The sequence below is a fragment of the Hevea brasiliensis genome, chromosome 5 (genome assembly GCF_030052815.1).
Source record: "Hevea brasiliensis isolate MT/VB/25A 57/8 chromosome 5, ASM3005281v1, whole genome shotgun sequence".
Classification (NCBI taxonomy): domain Eukaryota; kingdom Viridiplantae; phylum Streptophyta; class Magnoliopsida; order Malpighiales; family Euphorbiaceae; genus Hevea; species Hevea brasiliensis.
This window is the reverse complement of record NC_079497.1, coordinates 100,332,923-100,345,040: the sequence shown is the minus strand read 5'-3', so window position 1 is coordinate 100,345,040 and position 12,118 is coordinate 100,332,923. Positions and strand designations below refer to the sequence as shown.

Here is a 12,118-nt window from a genome sequence, read left to right as displayed (position 1 = left end):
CATTCATAGGATGGAGGATCGATTAATTTGGCATTTTGATTGTCATAGGAATTATAATGTCAAATCAGGATATTATATAGCCAAGCAAATGCAAAATGAGATTTATAGGGGACATAATGCGAGCTGGAACCTAACTCTTAGCTTCGGATAGAATTATTTTAGAAAAGTTTTTGGTCAATTTCACTCCCTACCAAGCTATCAGTTTTTTTTTTTTTTTGGTCACTTTTAATAGAGAAATTTCCATCTAGTGAGTTAGTCAGCAACATAATTCCAAACGTGTCACCGGCATGCTTGTTTTGCAAAGAGACAGAATCATTAAAACATCTCTTTTTTTAGTGTCCTAGAGCAATAACTATATGGTTCAATTCCCTTTTTAACCTGTGCTCCACTATGTTAAGGGGTACTTCGATGATTGATTTGAGGGATTATTTGATAGACCACTATCTTAGGCAAATAATAGTAGGGAAGCAACTCAGTTAGCTGTGTTTCTTTTATAGAGCTTATGGAAATGTCGAAATGAGCTTCTCTTTAAGGTCATCAAAGATCTCTGCAAGAAGTTATTAGTAATGTCGTATCAACTCATGAAGATTTTATGGAAGTTATATGAAAGATAGAGTTGTCCCTCAAGAAAATCAATTACTCTACCAATGTTGGACACACCCCCCCACACCCAACCCCGCCGCCCCGCCCACTGTCCCTCCTCCCCCCCCCCCCCCCCTAGAAATGGGCTAAAAGTGAACTATGATACAATAGGGGACTCATCGCAAAACAAAGGTGATATTGCAGCAGTCATCCGAAACTACTTGGGCTATGTTCTTGATTGGAGCTATGGTATTATATCTCATTTATTAGAGGCAATCTTGTTGGAGGTGATGGCATGCAACAAAATTCTTCTCTTTATTGCTGATAAACATCTTCATGGGGTAATTGTGGAATGAGATTGCAAGGTCTTGGTGGATGCTATTAACAACAATACCCCTCCCTCTAGAATATATAGTATTATGCATGATATCTAAGAGATTTGTAAATCACTAGATAACAATCAATTTTCATTTGCTAAAAGGGAATGTAATTGAGCCACGCACTATTTAGCAAAACAGCTCTTAGCGTTTCTTCTTTTTGTAGCAATCTAATGATTCAAAACCATTTTGTAAGAGGTCTTCCCTTTTGATTTGCTATGAATTTCATACATCGATAAAAAAAAAATGTACCTTTAAAAAAATATGAACTTCTTAAAGACTAGATCATTTTGAATCAAAGATGCCTAAAGGTGTAGGCTAACTAGTCTATTTGATATCCTAGTATGAATGTCCTTTCTCTTCTTAAGCTATAAACGAGTCATTCCCTTTTAATAGACTTTATTAAAACTATTAATTTGAAAACCACAAAATCTTTTTATGTTGATAAGATAAAATCAAATCAAATGTGAACATTATTAAATTTAAATAATACATTATATCAATTTAACTTTACTCGATTACATCATAATTAAAACTCATATCTCTCCATTTAATTTTAATGAATGACATTTTTGTTAAATTAGATTGAAGACATCAAATTCATTTTGTGCTTGTGCACGAAAATTTAGCACCAATGTCAAACAAGAATTTGTCAAAAGTGATGGGAGAAAATTGTATTGGGAGAAGGTGGCAATAATTATTTGACTAGAAGGGTTGTTAAAGCAAAGGAAAATGAATGATGACTGATCTCTCTTTGTTTCACGGGAAATATTTTTTTAAAAAATATTTTTTATATTTTATAATTTTGGAGTATTTAAAAAAATGAGTCAACGAAAAATATTTTTCTAGTGAAAGGGAAAATTATGTTATTTTTAAAGAAAATAACTATATTTCAAAAAGAAAAAAATATTTTCTAGACTTTAATAATTTTATTAGAATGTAAAAATTTATACATGTATAATATAAGGACATACCATTAGTTTAACATTGTAACCAAATAATAAAAAATATTTTTGTGAAAAACATTTTCAATTTACAAGTTATTTTTTGTTTTGTATAAAATATTTTTTGAAAAGTATTTTTTATATTTTTTAGGGTTTGGAGTATTTAGAAAATGAGTCAACAAAAAATATATTTTTAATCAAAGAAATATTAAACCAGTTTTATTAAAAATGAGTCATTTTATGAATTTAGATAATTTTATTAAAATGTGAAAGCACTTATATATGCATGACATAAATGCATATTATTAATTTACCATTACAATTAAATAATGAACATTATTTTTATAGGCAATATTTTCTTAGAAAATAATTTTTATAAAAAATAATTTATATATATAAATTATTTTTTATGAAATAAACAGAGCTTTATGCTCATATTTATATCTTCAATCTGTAATAAACTATATCTAAGTTAATTTTTTCATGCTACTTTCTAGTGATTTTGATCTTAATGTTCATATTATGAAACAAGAAAACATAAATGAAGATGTAGAAAGAGCATGGTTATCCATTTAAGCTTCATTTGTTTTGCAAAAAAATATTTTTATAAAAAATATTTTCTAAAAAATATTTTTTATTCAAACATTTTCTAAAAAGTATTTTTATTCAAACATTTTCTAAAAAGTATTTTTTATTCAAACATTTTCTGTTATTTAATAACAATATGAAATTAATGATATATGTTTATATCATATATATATATATATATATATAAATATTTTTATATTTTAATAAAATTATTAAAATTTATAAAATAAAAAATAAATTTTTTTTTTAAAAAAAAAATCATTTTTCTTAAAAATAATTTAATTTTTTTAAAAAAAAAATCATTTTTCTTAAAAATAATTTAATTTTTTTAAAAAAATATTTTTCGATAACTTATTTTCCTAAATGCTTCAAATATTATAAAATATAAAAGATATTTTCTAATAATATATTTTTTATAAAACAAATGGACCCTTAATTTCCAAGAATTCATAAATGATACTTTACTGGGGACCCATTTGAGAATTGAGATAGGGAAAGTGGAAACCCTCTTATTGCTTAGCCTACTCATCATCACTAAATTTTACGATTTCAATATTAATAAAATTTCAAATTAAAACTTAATTTCAATATTTTAATTTTAATTAATTAACTTTACCACTAAACTAAGGTTCCATTAAAAAAAATCAAGGAGCTCTGATTCGCTAGAATCAACTTTAGCTTCAAAGCTTTGGGATAATCAATTTGACAAAGTAAAAAAGAGCTGAAAGACGAAAAAGGAACAATATGATCAACCCAAATAATTAAGATTAAGATTTGACTGTTGTTGCATATATCAGAATTCAGAAGCTTTTACGGTAGATGATGCCAAGGATTCAATCCTTAAGGCTTAATCTGTTATTACATGAGACGGGCACTAAAATAATATCCACATATATGAGAACTCAATAACGAAAATGACCTCTCAATTTATTTCAGACAGGAATACTCTAAATCATACGTTCATGCTGGAGATCCACACGCAAACTTGAAGATGCCAGCCTACATTATTCATGAATTATGATATAATAATATGCAGACACGTGCATTTGGATAAACCATATATTTTCACTGTAAATGATGTTTACTTGATGCTAACCCAAATGAACTCATTCCACTTTTAAACATATGAAAATCACCACCATATATTCACATTCAAACTAATATCTTCTCAAGTCAAGTGGCCTCATATAGATTTTTTTTTTAAGAAAAAATAGTCTTCATCTCCACCTGCAAGTATACAAATTGAGTTAAACCTCATTTAATATATAAATCTAAATGCACATAATATTAATTGTGGTGTGGACGTGTATTCTCATCTGCAGAAAGTCAAAACCGTGTTCTTTCAGTGTTTTGCTGGTGAAAATGAAACTAATGGAGCTCAAAGCACATATTCTGTGGGGAAAGATACAGCAGATAAATGTTTACCATCCTACATATTATTCTCTATCAAGTTTCAGTCTTTTTTTCCCCAAGCTTTCTATCGTGTTCTCTTCTGTTCCAAGTAAAGAATCCCAATCAGCCCTTACACATGCCTTTTTATTTTTGTAATCTTTTGAGCTGGAAAACCCAGTTTCGGATGCTTTTATCTACTCTTTCTAACATGCTTTTGAAGATCAAATTAAAGGGTAAATATGGCAATATCTTTTATCCTACAGCCTATGGGAGGTTTCCTTTAAAAGCTCTGGATGCCTTTGCCATAGCCAATTTCAATCACCAAAATGTCAACTTCATAATACCTGAAAGTCTGAACAGGGTTGTATTGGCTCTCTGAATGAGAAAACTTTGGAATATTTAATTACCGACCCAACAAAGAAAGCAACTTCAGGAATCAATTTGTGCCAAGCAAAAGCGAAAGCTTACTCATCAAGTTTATTTATCTATTCATTCTGAGAGATGAACGAATGCATATAAACAACTGCAAGTATATCCTAGTTTAGGCATCCTTGCCTACGTGAATACGACAGTTGCAGCAAGAGAGAGACACGACTAGGCTCAAGATTCCTCTGCTTTTCCTCAAGAATGCCTAACTCAGAGAAGCAAGAAACCAATCCCCCTGCAGGTTTCTAGTAACTATCTGTGTGTGTGTGTGTGTGTGTGTGTGTGGACTTTCTTTTCAATATGGAAGAACTAACTTCTATATCTCTTTTATTCTTGAAAAGGGTACCCAACTGAGACTCCCACCACTGGGAAGAAGCGCTTCCATCATTCAAAGAAGAAAGGAGACAGAGGCTTTATTGAAGGATGGTAAGTCAGGCCAGCTAATTTTTGTAGTATGGACAACTGTGCATATTTGTGCCTAATTAGGGCTCTAAAACTACTCTCTCTCTCTCATAAAAATAGCTTTTACTCTTTCTCCCAAAGATTATGTTTATGAAACAGAGGATCTCATAAAAGTAGCTTTACTCTTTCTCCCAAAGATTACGTTTATGGAACAGAGGATGTCATTGGATATTTCATAGAAAACTATTCTCTTCAGAAAAGCTTCTCTTTCCTTTTCACCCCTAATGCTTATCTTTTTTGTTGTTTCCCTTGCTGATGCAGCCTCTTCGCTCTGTGCTGCTGTTGGCTGTGTGAAGCTTGCTTCTGAATTTTGATCAGTGGTTCAAATAAGCATAGCTTCTGCTATGGATTTGTATTGATTGATCTGCTTTTCTATAATTGATCAGATTATTGTAATAAATGTAATTGATAGGACATGTGTAGCAAACAATCTATCTATTAATATATTTGTACCTTTTTATTTCCTCATTCAATTTTCATTTCTTTCTGAGTTTCAACATTTGGGTTTTCTAAGTGATGAGAAATGACCACAGTTCTAAAAATAGAGTTAGAAGCATATTACTAATCACAAAGGCCTAATCCTTCCAGCCTTGTAACTGCTAAAAAGACCTATTTCTGGGTCTGGCTCAGTTCAATATATTAGGCAGAGAACCAAAATCTAAGACTGGATTCATGTTCAACACTAGCTCCTGATCAACACCCGCATTGAGGCTTTGAGGTCATCATGGTTCCTTGCCCACAAGTTAGAATTCCTTGTTTCTTGCTCTTCATTTAGATTCATCTTTCACGTTTGTAGGTAAACATCTTTTCAAGTAATTATGCTCTTATATTTGCCCCAAAAAAAGTTGCTGCAACTAAAGGTTTAAATCATTTAAGCCTTCGCAAAAGCAATGGTTATACTTATTTTTCAGAGTGAAGATTGGGACGGGATACCCAATAAACAGCAAACCGTAAGCTTTTCTCCCACCTTAGGCAATGTAAAACAAATCCAATTGGTAATTTTGATCTTAAAAATCATGTGATGTTGAAAATTTAATGCTCCACCATAAATGAGAAAATAGCCATGAAGTCAATAGACATTCTAAATCATGAAATCAAGCTAATTTAAAAAACGCACACCTGTTCATAAATTTATTCAAGGCTAGGATAGAATGATTCTGCAGTCCTGATCAAACCAATTCAAGACACATACACGCGCACAATTTAGTTAAGACAAGGATAAAATAATTCTACAGTGCTAATCTTTCTATTATGATCCATGGAACTCACAGAAAACAGATTACCTACCAGATTCAATAATCTTTCCCAAGTGCTTCCAATATACATTTATGTTCTAATGCACCATTAAACACAAGACTGAGACTTAATCACTGAGAAAATTTTTATTGGATATGGTACAGTTAACAATATACCATCTTATTATATGGGTGGTTCTGTCAAATTAATGTACAGTCAAGAAAATAGACTGAAGCATTTCCAGCAAACTGGCAAAAGCATGATAAAATATCAAGCATTCACAAATAGCATGAAAGAACAAAATGACTAACCAATCAAAAAAAGATGCTTCTTAAATGGCTTCTGATAATGGGAACAGCTTTTCCAGCTTATTATTAGAAAGGATTCTGTTAGGGTCCAATTCCTTGCGTGCCTTATTATATGCATCCACGGGAAAACGCCTTCTTAGCCTTGCTTGCAGAGCTGTAAGATCTTCAGTGTCCTTAGGAACCTGCAAAACATTTGTTGATAAATAACAATATTTCAACTATGTAAAATGACTACATGCATCAATTGATAGAACTGAAACAAAAATTTAACATCAAAACGTTTTAGGTTAAAAATAGGAAAGAATTGAAGTGCATATAATATCCAAAAAAAATAATAATAAGATTAGTAGAAAATACCATATTACATAAATTCTTTATAATTAAACTTGCAAACATAAGTCAAAATAAAAGATCTTGGAAAGATTCAATCAAAACCTCAATCTTGGCCCAATGTTCAAAAGCAGAATACTTGTCCCACAACAGTGTCTGACTTAAATGCCTGTAGTGGAAGAATTCTTCTGTGATTTCCTTTCTTTGGCGAGCATCCATTGTAGGAAGATACATGATTATACCAACCTGATAAAAATTCAAAATAAGGTTAGAAGCCAATTGCCAGAATTAGACATCTGAAAAGATGCATGTACTAGACACCAGTAAAGAAACAAAACCAAACTGAACAAAATATTACAGTTTGGTTTCTTTAGTTAAATAGATCAGTTTGATTTGAAAATTTAAAAATCAGAGTTTTATGTTAGATTTCAAAATTTCTCCAAACTGCACAAACAGACGGTGTACACCCCTAATCAGAACCAATTAAGGTTAAAGAGATCAGCGGTACATAAATTGGAGAAGTCGTGTAATCTGAATCATACCAATTACAGGGGAGTAGATTATCAGATGGAGAAACATGGACAAATATATATATACTTTTTCCTATTCTTGTATTTACTAGGATATTTTCCATCATAGTGTACAGGGAAGTAAAATGGTCAAGCATACAGCATGATAAAAAAAGATAAAAAAATTCAATAGGCTTTTGCATCATGTCAAAATTACCCATCAAATCAAAGGCATAGCAACAAATAATGAATCCAGTGAAATAAAATTAGTGAAAGGTGAACTGAAATTACCCATGAGAATATATCATCTTTGGATGAGCTTGAAGCAGGACTCATGGAGCTCTCGCTGCGAGATGTCCAACGCTGCTCTATAGGAGCAGGTGCAGGTATCTCTTCGTTCTCTATGAGTTGCTTCAGCTCTTCTATATATTCAAGGTCTTTCATGCTTGGTTTTGAAAAGGTACCAGCAGGAAAACAAGTTTCTGAGACCCATTGTTGCCCACCACAATCAAAGCCGAGGATTTCATCACTCCATCCCACTCTATATCCTTCTGACTTCCTCCAGAATTCAGCCTCAGCGTGATTAACCTTTATGACATGGTCTTTGTTAAGAGGATCAAGAGCAAGCAGTTTATCTCTTAACTCTGTAAATGAAAGCTCATTTTCGTCCGTTTCATCATCATCAACAGATTTAGCTGCATTTACTCCAGTCCTGCAAGTAACTGAGGTACAAGATTAACAGACAGACAAACAGACAAAATAACAGAAATTGTTAAATGGATAAATTGAAGAAAAAGTAATTACAAAAGTAAAATGATACCACAAATAACTGGAGTAGGGAAACCATATAAACAAGAAGATTTCAATCAGTGGCTACAAACTCCCTAAAACAAGTTTTAACGAACCAAACCCTATATTGCATCAACATTTGTCCCTTCAAAGTGACTTCCTTATTCTTTTCTCCTCTTTGTTGTTTTACTCATTTTTATTCTTGAGTAAGCCTTCTGAATTTATTGTCTTGTTGAGCAAGCCTTCTGAATTTATTCTATCTTATTATAGTTGGTGCTATTTTCTTATTTGTTTCTATAGATAACTAGACATTGTTAACAAATCCCCTATGACTTTTGTATGTTTAATTTGTTGCAAGAAGATCATATGCTAAAAGGACAGGCTAAATTTGCTTGGTTTGGCAGAAGTTCAGGCAGTCAGTTTCAATACTAAATAAACCAGAGATATGCTACTGCCTACCAATGAAGGAAATTATACGGTCTATAAGCAAGATAAAGCAGAAAAGCAAGAAACTTCAAATATTTTCTCTTCTCCTTATGCCAAACAAATCCAAAAGTTTTTTTATGCCTTCACTACCTGATGGCTAAATATAAAGACCTTTTAAAGATTCAAGCCAAGCTAAAGATGAGAGAAGAAAAATAAAGTTTGAAGAAAGTAAATAAAAGAGTTCAGCTTCTGCAGGCTTTTATAGAGCCCAGAAGAAATACGATTTCCAGTTTTCTCTACTTGACCAAAGTTACTAGTTAGCAAATTTGAGATATATAGGTATATTTTTATAAGTGATATGCAGATATGTAATACAAATAAAATTCACAACTATCATCAGTTCACTCAGATTTAAGTCCCCAGTCTAACACACTGAACAAATAAACAAGTATAAATGTGTAACATTAAGCCACAAAAGACTGACAATAACTCTACCTGTACTTCTTGAGGGACTCCTTGTAAAGGTCACGAACATGCTGTATAGCCTCATCTTTGCTATATTTTGGTTTGAATTTGGGTGGACCCCTCCATTTGGAAACAGGGTTGCATGTCACAACCACAACACTGTCAGTGTATGGGATATATAGGTATTTCACATGCTTATTCTCAGATAGCAATTTCCTGCAGAACAAAAAATATATGGATTTTAAATCCAGAGAAACAAATAGAAACTCAAAGATTATTTCTTTCAACTATCCAATGAGCGAATAGCGAGACATTTTTACTTGAAAAAAAAAAATATGAAGAGATAAAAGCATTTTGCATTAGTCTCACACAAGAAATATAGATAATGATGCATCGCCAATCATATGACAGATAAAGGCGGTGTACAACATACTATGGGATGAACTTTACTTAGAAGGATACTCGTATAGTCAAACACTAGAGTTGGACAATCTCCTAGGTTCCTGACTACAAATATTTCACCATCGAATAGATTGTGATAGAAATTGAGGACCCAAACCACCTGTATTTTTCGATTATTAATCTTTGGAGAAATTTAAAAGCTGCAACTTCCCAAACATCGAATTTCTTTGAATTTGATACAAATTTTCAACCATCCTCATGATAATAAGCAAATGATTACTTGTGGTTTTTCTTGATTTCCTTCATGTTCGAGATGAACGTATGCTCCACAAGCTCTTGCCTATCAACACATTGTAAGGTGACTTCAGCAACCACTCCAAGGCCCCCAAGACCAACGCGAGCTAGATAAAAGAGCTCTGGATCTTTCTCTTTTGAAATCTCTATTGTTCCTTTGGAAGGAGTGACTAGTTTCATGCTAATTACCTGCTCATCAATAGGTGGCAATCTTGCACCAGTACCATGTGCACCAACCTAACAAGAAGCAAATAGACAATGAGTTCAAATTCAAACTAATATACAAAAAGGGCATACTTTAATACCAGCTTATTCCTGATAGGCCTAGTTCAATTAGATATTCAGAATTTCTCTTTATTACTATGGTTGCATATAATCTTTTAAGTATCACATTAAGAAGCAGAGAGACAAGCCATTTCTAAATGAGGAGCTGAACTCAATGACCATACAGCTTCTTCCTAGCTTATCAATGACTGCACAAGCCAATCATAATTCATACAAGGAAAATGTGTGATATCGTGTTGTTTAGACACTTCATTTCTCAAATGATCAGATACTGTAGTGTACAGATCTAATTCTTTCTACTGCCAGATCTTATAAGAGAAAAAAACTGAGCTGCTAACCGATGCTATAAGTGGGAATAAAAAAATATGCATCAAAGTACATTAGGATAGAACACGCATTATTAACTGTTGCATACTAACATTATGAGTATCTTCTCGGCCAACTAGTTGAGCTTCCTAACCCAAAAGTAAGAATCATTTTAATCAAACCAACAGGCAGTTTCACGTAGGGAAGCATAACAAATTACAAATTACAAGGACCACTGGACCAGGAAACCTCTCTCTCTCTCTCTCTCTCTCTCTCTCTCTCTATATATATATATATATATATAACCCAATATAGGAAAAATTTCAGCTGCTATGAATGTGGGATCCATTCAAATTACTAAATTTTAGGGAACAAAAATGAAATTTTCCTCTCCAAAACCAAAAGTATGAGAAAAGGGTCAGAATCAACTTATACATGTGCAGTGCAACAGCTCTTTCTCACATAAAAATACTAACTTTACACATTTGATGACCCAAAATATAAAGCTGATAGCAAACCTGAACAATGCCACCAATTTGCTGTTCTCTAATGGACGCAAAATTTTGCAAAGTAATGCCATACTCTTTAATCCCATCAACCAACTGCTGAACCCTAATCCCAGCTTGAACCCTCACCCTCTTCTTCTCCTTATCCACCTCCAGAATCTTATCCATCAGCGCCAAGTTAACCATCCCCGCCCGTGCCAGCCCAATCCCATTTGGAGACAACCCTGACCCCACAGGGCGGATCTTGGCCTTCTTCTCATTAGATTCCTTCACTAACTCCTCCAGTTGTTGGAGATCCTCGGGCTGGTGGAAGGCTCGGGTCTGAACTTCGTGGGTCCCACTCCAGTTAGAGACAGTGTGAAGATCCTCGGGTAGAGGAGCATAGCGGAAAATTTGGGCCTTCTTGTGCTTGGCGTTTTCTGGGAAAGGGAAGGAATAGTAAGTGGCGGCTCCACAGAAAAGGACAAGCGCTGTGTAGCCTAGGTACTTGCGAAGCTCAGCATCAGAAGAAGAAGGCTGAGTGGATGTTGAGAATGCACGTAGTGGGTTAAATGGGTCTTTCAAAGTGCCGCTAGTGGCGGTGGCGGCGGCGGCGACGAGAGCTATAGAGGGGTGGTGGTGATGGAGAGATTGGAAGGAACGTCTGAGAGAGAGGGCTCTGAACATTTTGAGTATTTCTAGGTCCGAGGGAGTGACAGTGGATCAATCCAAGAAGAAAGAAGTTTTTGTGGGTTTTTTAGTCTTCTTGTGCGGACGTTCAGGCTTTTCTTTCTTTTCGTTTTTCTTTCCTTTCCTAACACTGTGTTTGGACAAATTATTAGAGGAAGGAAAATAAAAAAAAAAAAAGATTTTTTTTTTATTTTTTATCCTTTATTTTTCCCTAAAAAATAAAAACTAAAAAATAAAAATTATCAAAAATAAACTATTTTATTCTTTGGATCTCTTCTCTTTTGTTTTTTTTTCTTATCCAAATAAAAACAATTTATTTTCTTTTTATTATTTCCTTTCCTCCCTGCTTTTTACCTATGCAAACAAGGTAAAACTCCCATAAAAATATCCATTTACACTTATCTCTGTTTTTAAGAATGCAATCACACGAAGAATAATAATAATAATAATAATAATAATAATAATAATAATAATAATATTATTATTATTATTATTATTATTTAAAATAAAAATTTAAACTATATAATGATAAAATTTGAAAAAAAAAAACCCATCATATAAGGCGGTAAAACATGTATATAATGGGTGAATATTTTATTGATAAAATACACTTTAAGAGGCATAATTACTTTAAATTGAAACTGTAATTAAAATAATTTTGGTCATTGCTTATAAAATAAACTCTAAATTATATTAAATTTAAATTAAGTAACTATTTTATTTATCGAATAAAATCTGGGAGAAATAATTTTTCAAAAAAAAAAAAGAAATTAACATATAGATTTTGATAAATTTAGAGAACTAACTTATAATTTATCCTTC

The 12,118-nt window shown here is 32.5% G+C and overlaps 1 protein-coding gene and 1 long non-coding RNA gene across 4 annotated transcripts; one reads left to right on the top strand and one right to left on the bottom strand.

The window, feature by feature from the left end:
- Positions 1-3,245: 3,245 nt before the first annotated feature.
- On the top strand, positions 3,246-5,239 carry LOC110672782 (uncharacterized). Its single transcript, XR_002498364.2, has 3 exons — positions 3,246-4,550; positions 4,651-4,735; positions 5,033-5,239. It is a non-coding gene; the product is annotated as an uncharacterized LOC110672782 (long non-coding RNA).
- Positions 3,253-11,430, bottom strand: LOC110672781 (L-galactono-1,4-lactone dehydrogenase, mitochondrial). 3 transcript variants are annotated; one of them, XM_021835651.2, is made up of 7 exons: positions 10,640-11,430; positions 9,517-9,767; positions 8,865-9,050; positions 7,446-7,866; positions 6,751-6,891; positions 6,319-6,497; positions 3,253-3,718 (listed from the first exon to the last, which is right to left on the bottom strand). In XM_021835651.2, the coding sequence occupies exons 1-6, from the start codon at positions 11,291-11,293 to the stop codon at positions 6,339-6,341; spliced, it is 1,812 nt and encodes a 603-aa protein (XP_021691343.2). In that variant the 5' UTR covers positions 11,294-11,430; the 3' UTR covers positions 3,253-3,718; positions 6,319-6,338. The 3 variants fall into 3 exon arrangements, with proteins under 3 accessions (XP_021691343.2, XP_058003234.1, XP_058003235.1); XM_058147251.1 differs by having other exon boundaries at positions 3,253-3,490; XM_058147252.1 differs by lacking the exon at positions 3,253-3,718 and adding an exon at positions 4,072-5,936.
- Between the last annotated feature and the right edge of the window lie 688 nt (positions 11,431-12,118).

What these genes read in the sequence shown, in the direction of transcription:
- LOC110672781 (XM_021835651.2), bottom strand. Translation starts at nt 11,293, where the DNA reads ATGTTCAGAGCCCTCTCTCTCAGACGTTCCTTCCAATCTCTCCATCAC. An exon ending in GAAATCAAGAAAAACCACAA is followed by an intron (nt 9,051 to 9,516) that starts GTAATCATTTGC and finishes TTTGTTCTGCAG; the next exon opens with GAAATTGCTATCTGAGAATA. An exon ending in AACATTGGGCCAAGATTGAG is followed by an intron (nt 6,498 to 6,750) that starts GTTTTGATTGAA and finishes AATGTTTTGCAG; the next exon opens with GTTCCTAAGGACACTGAAGA.